Source organism: Hipposideros armiger, unplaced genomic scaffold (genome assembly GCF_001890085.2).
Source record: "Hipposideros armiger isolate ML-2016 unplaced genomic scaffold, ASM189008v1 scaffold_15, whole genome shotgun sequence".
Classification (NCBI taxonomy): Eukaryota; Metazoa; Chordata; class Mammalia; order Chiroptera; family Hipposideridae; genus Hipposideros; species Hipposideros armiger.
This window is the reverse complement of record NW_017731365.1, coordinates 467,577-482,444: the sequence shown is the minus strand read 5'-3', so window position 1 is coordinate 482,444 and position 14,868 is coordinate 467,577. Positions and strand designations below refer to the sequence as shown.

Below are 14,868 nucleotides of genomic sequence, written 5' to 3'. Positions count from 1 at the left end.
TAAAATTAGGCCAATTAATAAATCTACAGCAGCATCTAAGTGTTTAAGTGACAGGAGGAGTCACACATCTCTCACTTTAAATGAAAACCTAGAAATAATTAAACTTAGTGAGGAAAGCCAACAGTTAGCCAAGTTGTGAATGCAAAGGAAAAGTTCTTGAAGGAAATTAAAAGTGCTGCTCCAGTGAGCACATGAATGATAAAACAAAACAGCCTTGTTGCTGATATGGAGAAAGTTTTAATGGTCTGGAGAGAAGATCAACCCAGCCACAACATTCCCCTAAGCCAAAGCCTAATCCAGAGCAAGGCCCTAACTCTCTTCACATCTATGAAGGCTGAGAGAGGTGAGGAAGCTGCAGAAGAAAAGTTTGAAGCTAGTAGAGGTTGGTTTATAAAGTTTAAGTAAAGAAGCTGTCTCCATAACATAAAAGTGTAAAGTGATGCATCAAGGGCTGATGTAGAAACTACAGTAAGTAATCTAGAAGATCTAGCTAAGCTAATTAATGAAGGTAGCAACACTAGCACGAGATTTTCAATATAGACAAAACAGCCTTATATTGGAAGAAGATGCCATCTAGGACTTTCACAGCTAGAGAGGAGAAGGCAATGCCTAGTGTCAAAGCTTCAAAAGACAGGCTGACTCTCTTGTTAAGGGCTAATGCAGCTGGTGACTTTAAGTTGAAGCCAATGCTCATTTACCATTTGAAAACCCTAGGGCCCTTAAGAATTATGCTAAATCTACTCTGTGCTCTATGAATAGAACAACAAAGCCTGGATGATCGCACATGCTTACAACGTGGTTTACTAAATATTTTAAGCCCACTTGTTGAGACCTACTGCCCAGACAAAAAGATTCAAAATATGACTGCTCATTGACAATGCACCTGGTCACCCAAGAGCTCTCATGGAGATACACAACAAGATTAATGTTGTTTTCATTCCTGCTAACACAACACCCATTCTGAAGCCCACAGATCAAGGAGTAATTTTGACTTTCAAGTCTTATTATTTAAGAAATTCATTTTGGAAGGCTATTACTGCCATAGACAGAAATTCTTCTGATGGATCTAGGCAAAGTAAATTGAAGATCTTCTGGGAAGGATTCACTATTTTGGATGCCATTTAGAATATTCACGATTTTTGGAAAGAGGTTAAATTATCACCATTTAGAGGAGCTTGGAAGAAGTTGATTCTAACCCTCATGGATAAATTTGAGTGGTTCAAGACTTCAGTGGAGAAAGTAACTGCAGATATGGCAGAAATGGCAAGAGAACTAGAATTGGAAGTAGAACCTGAAATTGTGACTGAATTGCTGAAATCTCATGATAAAACTTTCTCAGATGAGAAGTTGCTTCTTATGGATGAGTAAAGAAAGAGGTTTCTTGAGATGAAAGATGCTGTGAAGGTCGTTGAAATGACAACAAAGGATTTAGAATCATGTACACTTAGTTGATAAAACAGTGGCAGGCTTTGAGGCAATTGATTCTGATTTAAAAAAACGTTCTGTGGATAAAATGCTATTAAACAGCATCACCTGCTACAGAGAAATCGTTCATGAAAGGAAGAGTCAACTGATGCTGTTATCTTATTTTAAGAAATTGCCAGGGTAGCCCAACCTTCAGCAACCACCACCCCGATCAGTCAGCAGCCAGCAACACTGAGGCAAGATCCTCTGTCAGCAAAAAGATTACCATTCACTGGTGGCTCAGATGATGGTTAGCATTTCTGAGCAATAAAATTTATTTTTAAATTAAAGTATGTACATTTTTTTAGATGTAATGCTATTGCACTCTTAATAGACTATAGTATTGCAAACATAACTTTTATGTGCACTGGGAAACAAAAATGTTCTTGTGACTCACCTTATTGTGATATTAGTTTTACTGTGTTGATCTGGAACCAAACTGCAGCATCTTCAAGGTTTACTTGTTTGTTGTGGTGCCACCTGCCATGGCCTGTACATTCTTTGCTCTCTCCTGCCTCAGGCCTTTGCACATGCTATGTTCTTTGCCTGTTTTTCTTTCTTCTGCATTGTTTACAGGGAAAGTTTCTACTTATTGTTTAAGAGTCACGTCCTCTGATAAATTTTCTTTAGAATCCCCTCAAACCAAAGGATGTTCCTCTATGCTATGAACAACTCTATTTTAACTCCCACATAGATTTGTTTGTTTCCTCTTCTGATCTATAAGCTCTTTATCTTTGTATTCCTAACATCTAGCAAACTGTTTAAAGTATAGTAGGAGCTCAACAATATTTGTTGAATGAATGGATGAATTAATTAACTGATAGTTTAGAGCCCTCCATTTTTTATACTCTTTAATCTTTAAAATCCTTAAATATATTTTGTTCTCTTGCCAGGGTTAAAATTCATGTTACTTTTCTACCCACTTGCACAGACTTGTAAAATTTTATTTTATTTTTTTTAATCTCATCTGTGTATTTTATCATCAACTGGAAGCATTTAATGTCTACTTAACTTGGAAATCTCATGTTAACTTTTTCTTCTGGAGCATTTAAAAAAAGATATTCAATAAGCATCAATCTCTGAGGAGCTGAATTCTTTATAATTCTCCATCCAAAGAAATCCCTAATTGACCCTACCATTTAATTCTTATTTTGACTTGGTTTAAAATTTTGGGATAAATAGACAACCTAAGAATCTTCAAACCTATGGTTATCATCAGTTAAAAGAAAATAACACAAACATCACCATAACCTTTTGCTTAGAAGGCTGACATTCACTAGTTTCTTTTTTGTTTACATGTCTATTTATTACATTAAATGTATCCTTTGGAATGTCCTTTAGGAAAAATGGCCCCGCCTTCTTTATTTCCCTTACCTAAACTCTGTAACCTCCTCTCTTTCCCCTACCAGATGCAATAATACGTCATTTTTGTTATGCTTACGGAGCTTGTTCCTTCTCACAGGCTTTTTGAGATTGCTATTTGGGATATCAATGCTCATTAAAGATTCTATAATTACCTTGGGCAGAGATAACAAAGCTTAGGCTCAAAGCCAAAAATATAATCGAATTTTTAAATTTCAAAATCCCTACAGCATTAGAGTTACCATAATTTACCATCAGATATACATAGCCACCATCAGAGTAAAAGAAGTTAACTTTTTAACTTTAACCTTCTTTGTAATAATATATGTTCAAAGGCTTTCTCTTTTCAGAAACTACCTAAATGTTGACCTGCCATTCTAGATAAAGAGGTATATATACATCATGGGTAGGTCACTCTAGAGGGAATTATATAATGTTTTGATTATACTGTAATATTCAGAGAATTTTCTTCACCTTTCTGATAATTTATACTTTTCATTGTTATTCTGCTGAGGAGCTGTGTATATCCTTTCAAAACATTAAATTGCTTATCTTCCAAGTCACACTGTGATATGTACACCAAGTTTGATAAATTTAAGGAATAAAATAATTTTGTATTTTTTATATAAGTCTCTGCAATTTTCCAAGTTTATTCCATTTCTGATGTGTTACTTACTCAATGTTATGTTGGCAGAAACATCATTATCCCCATTTTTATAGATGGAAAAAGACACTGAAAGACTACTCAGTTTATAGTGCTAATGGCAGAGCTGAAACCAGAACTCAGACCAGAAATATAAGGGGGAAATCATAGCTGGCTAAGAAAACCACAAAGTGTCTTTTCTTGGGTAATTAGTGAGTATAAGCAGTGGGTTGACAGCTACTTCAAACTGTCCTCCCTATATCTTGTAAAGAAGTTAATCTCCCCCAAAGCCTGCGAAAAGTAGCAGACAGCCTTTATTTTCAGAAAGGAAGGAACTAAAACTATAGTAGCACAGCCATTTTTGAACCTAGGCAACATTATTCCTTGGTAGCAGAGTCTTGGGGAAAAAGCATGGAATTTACTTTTAGGGTTAGATCATCGTTCTTTTACTAGCCTCTTAATCTTCTTACACTCAACACCTATTTAGTTAAGATGGGGCTAATAATACCAGCCTTACTGCCTCCAAAGGTGTTGTGATGATCAATAAGATACTATATTTAGAAGCAATTTATAAACCATAAGTCATTATACAAATACAAGTCCTTGTCCTTTTATAGCAAATAAGGAAAATCCTTCTTGTTCAGGAAAGAGGATAACATAGTTGTTAGGATCATGGTTTAGCATCACGCTGACTTAATTTATAATCACAAGAAATGCCACCATCTAGATCTGTCAGTTGGCTTAGGAATTTAGACTCTGTAAACCTCAGTATGCTCATCTTTAAAATGGGGAATAGTAGCTATCATGGATGACATTTATAAGGATGACATTAGATAGTGTATGTGGAATGAATTAGCTATTAAGCTCCCTTGAATTAGTCTTATTTAAAATAAGCTGTCTAGGGATGGCCGAGTGGCTCAGTTGGTTAAGAGCTTGCTCAAGAGTGAGCTCTGAGCAACAGCAGTTTGATTCCTGGCCTGAGCTGAGTTGCCGCTGAGCTGCCAACAGGTGGCAGGATGGCTCAGCTAAAAAAAAAATAAAATAAAAAATAAAATAAAATAAGCTGTCTATTTATATTACTACTTTTAAATTTCCAGAAAAGTTCCAAAGATAGTACAGAGATTTCCCATCTACCTTTCTCCTGGTTTCCTTCATTATCTTTCCTTTGCCACAACAAGCAAAGCATTGATGCATTATTACCAACTAAACTCTAGGCTTTATTTGGACTTCATCACTTTTTCCATGAATGTCTTATTTCTTTCCCAGGAACCAACGCAGGGTACCACATTTTATTTAGTTGTCATGTCTCCTCAGCTTCCTCTGGTCTATGAGTTGACCAGTCTCTTTGTTTTTTTATGGCCTCAACAGTCTTGAGGAATACTGTCCAGATATCATGTAGGATGTTCCCCAATTTGGTTTTGTTTATTGTTTTTCTCAAGATTAGTCTGGGATCATGGGCTTTTGGAGGGCATACCAGAGAGGGGAAGTGCTCTTCTTGTCACGATATACCAAGGGGCACACGATATCCATGTGACCTCACTAATGATGTTAGCCATCATTACTTGGTTAAGGTAGGGCTTACCAGGGTTTTCACTGTATCTTGAGCTAGTCTTGAGCAGCTATCACTTATATAGGACCTTCTCTTCCCACTGTTTGGAATGGTTTTCATTTATATTTACTGAAAATGTCATTCCAGTGGAAATATCTTCTCTGACCACTCAAGCTAAAGCAGCTCTCTCCTCTCAAATCAGTCTCCATGACATTTTATTTTTGTGTTTTCTTCATAGCGCTACCAGAAATTGTCTTGTGTATTTGTTTAACTAGTTTAGTGCATATGTATAGGCCCCCTATCCCTCAAACAAGAACATAAACTTCAAGAGAACAAGGTCCTTGTAGGATTGTTCACATCTGTGCTCTCGGCATCTGGCACAAAGGCTAGCATATGCTAAGTGCTCAGTAACTATTTGTTGAATAAATGTCAAAGAAAGATACGGCATTAATTTATTAGTAAGTATTTTTGAAAAAGAATAGAAAATAGCTGAATGGTGGGAAGTTCAATTTAGTGTTCTTAACTGAATTGGTTTAGTTTTAATGAAAAGGTTAAATGCAATCATCAGCATTTATGGAAATAGGTAATCAGCTTCCTTATAATTCAAGCTCTCTTATAATACACTTAATGTGAATGCCAAAGTATTTTTCTGACTTATAAGGATATGACTGACAAATGCAAGATCTACTCAGCATTACACATCTGCACCATTGTGACCTTTATTTGCTAATTGGCTCAGCTTTCCTACTGTAGAAATTTTAACAGAATCTGAAGGGGTGTAAAAATAAATGATGGCCGTGATTTTAACTTATAGCTGGATCCTTAGTGTCTATTATCTTTTCATTTGTATTGACAGAAAAATGGAGCTTCTTTGTTTAACTCTGTCTCCCATAGCTCATTGTAAGGCACTTCTCTTTTTATTTCTCTCTCCTCAGGACTTAAAATCTCCAAACCAGAGGGACGAAATCGCAGGGGCCCGAGCATCATTAAAGGAGAACTCCCCTCTCTTGCATTCAATTTGTTCAGCTTGTTTGGAGCACTCTGATGTCGCTTCTCTCAAAGCCAGCAAGGACACAGTTTGTGAAGAGATTCAGAACGCCCTCAATGTCATTTCAAATGCTTCCCAAGGTATCCAGAACACGCTGGCCGCACCGGAATCTCAGGCTGCGACCCTGGGAAGTGCTCTTGATGAGCTTGAAGTAAGTTGAAAGAAAGTTAAAAACGTGATTTGTCATCCCAATATGAAAATAAACAGAAGTGGGTTTTCAGGTCCATGTTTTGGAGTTTAGAATATGAGTAATTAAAAATCCAGTTATACGATCAGACTCTATCATCATCTTGTATCTTCGAATGTACTGATTAGCAGGGAAATATTCTATCAGTAGACTCCTGATTCCTTTACATCTCTGCCAAAAAAGTCAGTGAACTTAAAATTGGGATTGGTAATTAGATTGAAATGATGACTTTATTTTATATCGGTCAACTTATGAAATGTAGGATGTACTCCTTACACAAATACTTATTATTGGCACTGTTCTTTGTGCTTGGGATATAATCCATCACTGCCCTCATGAAGCTTACATTTGAGGAGGGGAAGATAGGCAAAAAACAAGAGCAATAAATCTAGGTTAAGTAAATTGTAGAGAATGTTACATGGAGAAAATGAGATGCTATCAAAGACTTGTAGGAAGTTAGAGAATCAGGCAGGTGGAGATCTAGAGCAAAGGCTTGAAGGCATGTCCTGGTGTTGAAGTGACAGCACAAGCCTGGGTGCCTGGGTGGGGAAAGTGGGGGGTGAGTAGTAGGAGCATGGGTCAAAGACCCAATGGGGTTTGGTTATGGAGGGCTGGGTAGGCTTTTAAGGACTCTGGCTTTTACTTCAAGTTAAACGGGATACATTGTAAGGTTTTAAGCAGAGGTGTGACTCCCTGAGACTTGAGTCATAAAAGGGCCACCTTGACTGTGTGTGGCGCTTAGAATGAAGGCGAACAAAGGGAGAAGCTAAACAATAGCCTCCAGGCAGCTGAGTGCTCCAGCCGCCTCCAGGCAGGCGGCTATTGTAGTAACACGGGCACCACTTCATTCCACCTCCCATTTTAGTTTGGACTGGGGTGGCATCAGTAGATATTAAGGCTAAATTTAGTAAGTAGAGCCAACAGAATTTGACAGAATAGAGAAAGAGGAATCCTGGGTGGTGGTGTCGGCTGGGTCCTCCAGAAGCACCCACAAGGCAGAGTTTGGGCTACAGGGTGTTATAAACATTAACATGTGTGAAGAGAGAGCAGGACTAAGCACAGGAAGAAGTCTACCTGGGAGCCAGACCCATAAGGCCTGGACCAATCAGAAAGGAGTTCTGGAAAGAAAGTTGTTCTTGAGTGTATCTTGGTCAGGCAGAAAAGCCAGGCCTTATGCCCGTTTCAGTCATTGGAAACAGGTTATTCTGCCTTGGGAAGGGTATGACCCCGGGGCCAGGGAGTGGGGAGCAGCCTCCTGCAGCTGCGATGGATACTGAAGTTGCTGACAGCTGGGTGCCGTCTGCTGCCCTCACTCCCCACAGCTGGGCAGCAAATCCTACCCGGAAGGGGGAATGGGCAGCACAACTCTGTCTACCACAAATGCATACAAGGTTCTGTTTTATTTTGGGCTTGAGCAACTGGATGGATGAAGTTTTCATCAGCCATGATGGGGACTACTGTGGGTAAAGCTGGTTTTGAGAGGAAGCTCAGAAACTCTATTTGAGATATTTATCAAACATTCAAGTATGATGTTAAAGATCATTGGCTACCCAAGTCAGACATGTAGTTGCTTAATGGCAGGGGGTGGAAGGGGTAGGGGTTGGGACAGAGTGTTGTGCTTAAGGATAAGGATTTTGAAATCCAAAATGCCTGGTTCCTATTACAGCTGTGACTCGTACTGCCCGTGTGACCATAGGAAAGTTATCTTATTTAACTTTCAGTTTTCTCACCTATAAAATGGGGATAATAATAGAGCCTATATCATAGTGCTGTTGTCAGAATCAGTAAATTAATAATACATGTAAAATTTCTTAGAGCAGTGCCTGGTACTTAATAAGTGCTCAAGAAATCTTAGCTCTCATTATCTTTAGTGGAGATGACCATATGGAGGCAGATTCTTCCATAATGAAGAAATGAATGCAATTAAAACTATTAAAGTTTCATTGATAATTTAATAAACTAAACACATAACAGATAATTCTTATATTGTTATTAATTTTATAAATTTCACTATAAAATTAGTACTTTATTTAAATTTAGAATAACCTTTCTGTATGCTTTTCTGTTTGCTACCTGTCTTTAATCCAGCATTATTTAATTTTGAATTATTGATAACCATGTGAAAATTTATTAAATTTCTAATTATTAGCATCTATGTGAAAATTTTAGTAACTATTTGTCTACATAGGGTATAAGATTAGTAGTAACTCTTTATTAATACTGCATCATCTAATTGCTTGCCCTGTGTAATGAGGACTCAATAAACTTGCCCATTACATGCAAATCTTATTTTCATAAGAAGATTGAAAACTGGACAAGACTGTTTCTTCCTAATTTTATACCAATGATACCAGTAGAAAGGTCCCCCAGAAATTAAAATGTAACATTTCTTGATAGCTAAACACTTACCATGAATTTGTCACTTACTTATTACAAAGTCCCTATAAGATAGGCATTTTTATGTTATTTCACAGAAAATAAAACCGGGACTTAGAAAGGTTGGGTAACTTGCTCAAGTCAGAATGCTAGTGAGTGGTGGTAGCCAGAATATGAATCTAGTCTCTCTGATTTCAGAAGATATTTCTAACTTCTGTGCTATATCGCATTCTCACAGAAATAATTTAATGTGTTTAATTAAAATTCAACACAATTTATGCTGATTGTTAGTCTCTATGCATCATCAGAGAAATTATAAGTATAACCAAGTCTAAAAGATGGAATAACTTATGAATGCAAAGGGCTTTGTGTCTGGGTCATTTAAGTAAAAATAGTCTGTATTTGGGGAGTGGCTAATGTGGTGAGATAAAATTTTCTAGACAGATAGGGTTGTATATCATTTTTTACAGTACTAAGCAGAATGGTGTCAGGAGATGCTTGCGTAAATGGTCCAATTTATCCCAGACACTGCATTCTATATTCTTAGGATTGTAGAAGAAGAGAGAAGATTTCTAAATTGTTCTCCCTTCTGGGACTTCTCTTTTTTCACTTTAGTTGGAAGTGGCTGTGACAGGCAAGAAATGGCAGTGGTTGGAGAGGAGAAGAACGTGTGTGTGCGCGCGCTTGTGTGTGTAGCTTTGATGCGAGTGGGCACAGCAGTAGTGATGGAGTCTTTCCTTTCTCAGAATAAGTGGTGGACTCACTTCTGAATAAGGCAGGAGGGAATCCCAAAGATATCTCTCTGAAATTCTAATACTGTCTCAACAACCTTTGAAATTTAGTTCCAGTCAAAGCTAGAGGTGCCCAAGATTGTAAAAATGCCTGAATTTTATATATTTTTTTTATATCTGAGCTACAAATAGCTGCTGAAGCTGTCTGAACTAGATAAAGACCAATTTATTGAGCACTTAGCCTTTTTAAATGATTTTGTGAATTAAATGGTTGCACTTTTCTTTATTTACAGGAAGCTGTATTGGTAAAGGATCCAAAGTAACCTTTGCTCTATCTTGCTTCTGCAAATATAATACTATGAAATAAATTGATGTAGTAAATACTCTGTTGGGAGTAAGTCTCATTAAACGTTTATGGTGTGGAAATGTATCAGCACGCTTACTCAACAACTACCGTGCTGAAGCTTCGTTAAATCTTTCATTCTGGTCCATGGCTTGTTGTGGATATGAAACCTGAGATTTATTGGTGGAGAAAATAGAAGTTGAATTAGAATACTTTTCAGGCTAAATTGATTGATTTATTAGAAAGGCTAATATGAATTATAGGATGTTCCTTCTTCATTTGTGACTGAACAAGAATTGAGAAGTGTTAAATTGTAGATAAACAGAATTTTGAAAATGTCTTTGTGAAAGAAACTTTGCAGTGAAAACTGCTTTGAAACTCCAAGTCCATCAGGGCGTACTTTCTCTTGTGCAAAGGGAAAAAGCAGCTCTTGTAATCATTATTTATGAGACTTATCCTGATCCCTTTGTGATAAAGATGATAATAACATAGGAGTTTTGTAGTATTTTCTCATTTTCAAAGGGCTGTCATATTGATTTTCTTATCTTCCTTTATTACATATTCATTTATACGTCATTATTCCTATGTATATCTAGTCACTGTTTTATCTCCAACACGTAGAATAATGCTCTGCACATAGTCAGTGCTAGGTAAATATTAGTGAATGAAGGAAGGAAGAAAGGGAAGAAAGGGAAGAAAGAAAGAATGAATGAATATAGGAATGCTGCATTTCATTTTGTGATATTGGGGCAAAGAGCATTTTTCCCTTACCCCTGCTTTCTTTTACTCTTTTCTCCAACTGATAGTGCATGTACTTAGGGTATGTGGTTCTACTTTAGCTAACTTTTAGCTGGGGCCTGAATTTATAGTGAGGTAAACCACCAGAAACATATCTAAGTGATATGCGGCTAAGACTCTTCTCTGTGATAAGGGAGCACAAAGAGGGAAGAAAATTCTCTTCTCTTAGTAGCTATCTAGCCTTAGTTTAGGTTCCCTGCAACCGCCAAGATATGCTGTCTTTTACTAAGTGTAATAATTTTGAGAAATGTAGTCCTTATAGTCTTATGTTTTTACCTGAAGGAGAAATGGGACCTCTACCAAACAGCTTAGCATTTGGGAGCTAAAGAAAAATAGGCATTGCTGATATCCAGGAGAACTTTAACAAGAGTTTTTAAAAGGTGGTTTGGTTTCTAGAAATATGGTGAAATAAAAGAACTAAAAATGATGGATAAAATATTTTTAAATACATATTGGGTCGTTGGGAAAGTCATGACAAATTTTTCTATGTTTTTCAATGCAAAAATGTGTCATGACTTTCCCGATTACCCAATAGATAATCTAATAGGTAAATTAGAAACATTTGAGACCAGCCAGATACAAAGAGAGCTGAAATCCAGACTAGCAAACCAGCAAAAGCATTGTGCTAGGAGATGTGGGTAATTTCTTTTTCATTATGGCCTGTAGCTTGGATTTTGAAAGACCAAGAACTGAAAACAGAAGACGAAGCCTATGTACTGCCAAATGGAAAGTCACATGAGATCTTTTCATAAAGCTGAGACTCTTAAATTTGACTACCTCATTGGATGAACAAGATAAACATTATCTCCTACAACAAGAGACAGTAGGAAGGCTTGGCTGACATAATCTTGGTTCTAGGTGGCTCAGAAAAAAAAATAATAGAAAACATCTTGGAAATTTTCTAACCATAAACCTGTTCTTACCTGGACGTAGGGTCAGAATTCATATTATCTGTATAGCCTCTAAAACCCCATTTGAAAATTTAACCTTGTTCTCTCTTGACAATACTTCCAAATACCTGCCAGAAGTAAACTCAAATTTTCTCTGCTCTTTACACCCAGTTCATGAAAAATTCTCATGTGGTTCCAAGGAAAATAAGTTCTCACAATACACACAAATAAGCAAGCCACCACGAGTGAGACTGCAGCAAGAACAAAGTGCAGAATCAGATTTGCAAACACTGCAGATAGCGAATATAAATTAGTATTCTTAATGTACATTTTTCTTTCATTTATACACTATAGTATGAGGAGTATGATAAAGGAACAAAAGGCTGCTGAAATTGACCAGGCAGAACTATCTAAAATGAGAAACATAATCGTAAAAATATTCAGTGGTTAAGCAAAATGGAAGACTAGACAGAGAATTAATGACCTGAAAGATATATTTGAAGATGTTTCTTACAATGCACTACAGAGAGACACAACAATAAAAAGCATTTTTTAACAAGTAGTTAAGATACATGGAGGATGGTGTCACAAGTTCTAAAATATTCTAATATTCAGAAGAGAGAAAAGTATAAAAAAGATACTAAGAATTTCCTAGAACTGATGGAAGATACCAATCTCCATAGCTAAGAAGCCCCAAAGTTCCTAAGCAAGGTATATAAAAAGAAATCCAGGGCCGGCTGAGTGGCTCAGTTGGTTAAGAGCTCGCTCAAGAGTTTGAGCTCTGAGCAACAGTGGTTCGAGTCAGCCCGAGCTGAGCAGCCNACAGTGGTTCGAGTCAGCCCGAGCTGAGCAGCCGTGAGCTGCCAACAGGTGGCGGGATGGCTCAGCTAAAAAAAAAAAAAAAAAAAAGAAATCCACATTTACACATATTGTAGTGAAACTTAAGTACATCAAAGACAAAAAAAAATATTTTTAAGAGAAAATGGAGTTTATGCTGAGCAAAATGGCAGAATAGGAGGCTACTGACTCCCACCACCCATGAACATGCTGAATAAACAACTGTTCATAGATCAATTCCTTCTGAAAGAAAACCAGAAACTAGTTGACAGATTTGTACATTGGGCTGAGACCATACCTACATCAAAACAGGTAAGAAATGCTGAGGCCCACTCACCATAGTCTCCACCCATCGCACAGCACCATACAGCTGTGAGGGAGCCCCCATCTTCCAATTTCTCCTTGAGGAGCAAAAGTTTGGATCACATATCAAGCACCCCAACTTTTATGGCTGCTACTGGAGGGACTGTCTCCTAACTTGCTCCTCTTTGGGAGCTTTGGCACAGTATTACTAGTCCCTTGGGGCCATAGAGAACAAAGAGGCAGTGTTAAGCAGGCATGCAAGCACTTCCTTTGGCTGGTCCCCCTGGCTCAGTGCAAAGTGAGCAGGCAGTGGCAGGATGGCTCAGCTAAAAAACAAAACAAAAACAAAACAACAACAAAAAAAAACCCCAAAAAACAAAAAAACAAAGTGAGCAGGCAGAGTAGAGTCCAACTGTGAGCTTCTCCTTGGAAATGTTAGACTGCACACTTGATGTCCTAACTTTCCCAGCTGCTGACCAGGGTCTGGCTTCTAAGTTACCTGCCTCTGGGAGCTGATGGGACAGGTGATCTATCACCAGTCCCCTAGGAGTCTGAACAGGTGTGTGAGCACTTTCTCACATCCCATGACTCTGGGATGGAATGTAGTGTTAGTTTAGCTAATTAGGGAGTATCTTAGTGGGGAATACAAATAAGAAAAAGCATGGAGAAAAAAATGGAGTAATGAAGAGGCTGTGTATGAGTAATAGGAGTGGACAACACACACTTCAGACTTGTTGGAGTCTAGTTTCAGAAATTTTGTTTAAGGCATAGTATACAGGGCCTCCAAAGAAGAGTAGTTTTTTGTTTTCTTTGTTATTTATGGATCAATCCATGTGCACAGTGGACAGTTTGTACCTTGATTTAATATATAGAACTTTGCATGCAAAAGAACACACATTTTTCAAATATCCATGGAATCTTCACAAAATATATCAAAGGCAACAAAAAAGTTTAATAAATTCTGCAAAGTAGAAAAGAGGCGACATATGAATGATAAAGTTTTTAATCTAAATTTTAAAATTCTGACTTTTTCTATTCCTTGTAAAGATATTTTTTGGTAATTAAGATTTTAAAATTTATTAATTTCTGCTTTTATCATTATTATCTCCTACTTTCTAACTTCTGAAGGTTAATTTTACTGGTTTATAATATCTTGAGTATATTTATTTTTATTTTTAGTTTTCCAAAGTTTGTTTTCCTTCCTTGTTTTAAAATAAATTTATTCATGGTGTCATTTTCCTCTAGATACCTTAAATTTGAGAGGCAGTGTTTTTATGTTTTGGGTTTTTTTTTTTAAATAGGTACCAATTTTAATTAATTTATATTTTTCTTTTCCTTTTTTTTTTGCCTAAGAGTCTTAGGAGAGCATTTTAAATTAAAAACATTGGTTTGTGTTTGTTTTTGCCATCCTTTTAAATTAATATCTAGTTTCACTGAATTTTGGTCATAGAATGTAGGTTTCAATTTAGAAGTATTTTTAGAATTTTTTTTAAAACTTGTAGAGATTATTTTTGTGGCTTATGTAATTCATGTTTTTTTGAAAGTTGCATGTATATTCATATATATATATATATATATATATATATATATATATATTTGAACAAAACGTGTCTTTGCTCTTCAGTAGACAGTTCTAAAAAAGCTATTATCTTGAGCATCTTAATTTTAATAAATAAGTTACCTGCATCCTTACTGTTTTCTACCTCACTTGTTTGAAAGAAGGTAGTTGAAGTTTCCTATGTTACAGCAGAATTCCATTTTCTCCTTGTAATTCTAGTGGTATTTTGTTCCATACATTTAGAAACTTTTTTATTTTATTTTATTGTTAGTTTCAGGTGTACAGAACAATGCAAAAGTTATCCTTTTCACTCCTCGCAAAGTAACAACCCTCCCCACATCTACTGCCCTCCCACCCCCAATATCATGCTTATCTATTACAATTCCATTGACTCCATTCCCACTCTCTACTCCACGTCCCATAACTATATGTATATATAATTATAGTTGACATACATTATTATTCAACATCAGCTTCCAATATACAGTGTGGTGGTCAGGCCTCTACACCAACTATGAAGTGGTCTCCCTAACAAGACATGAGTCCATCTGGCCCCCTAAAACTTATTTACAACATTATTGATTATATTCCCCAGACTGTCTTTTCTATCCCTGAGGCCATATTGTAGTTACCAATTTGTACTGTCTCATCCCTTCCCCTTCTCCTTCATCCCACCCCCTCCCAAATAGCAACCCTCAGTTTTTTCCTCTGTGTCTCTGAGACTATCTCCATCCATGTCTCCCATCCATTCTGTTCTTTAGAATCCACGTATAAGTGAG

General features: G+C 36.8%; 1 protein-coding gene across 1 annotated transcript in view; it reads left to right on the top strand.

Moving 5' to 3' along the window:
- The window catches only part of CTNNA3 (catenin alpha 3), a 772,514-nt gene that overhangs the window by 342,048 nt on the left and 415,598 nt on the right, over positions 1-14,868 (top strand). Inside the window, exon 6 of the mRNA XM_019624456.1 lies at positions 5,954-6,217. Within this exon, the coding sequence (XP_019480001.1) occupies positions 5,954-6,217 (264 nt within the window). The remainder of the gene's footprint in view (positions 1-5,953; positions 6,218-14,868) is intronic.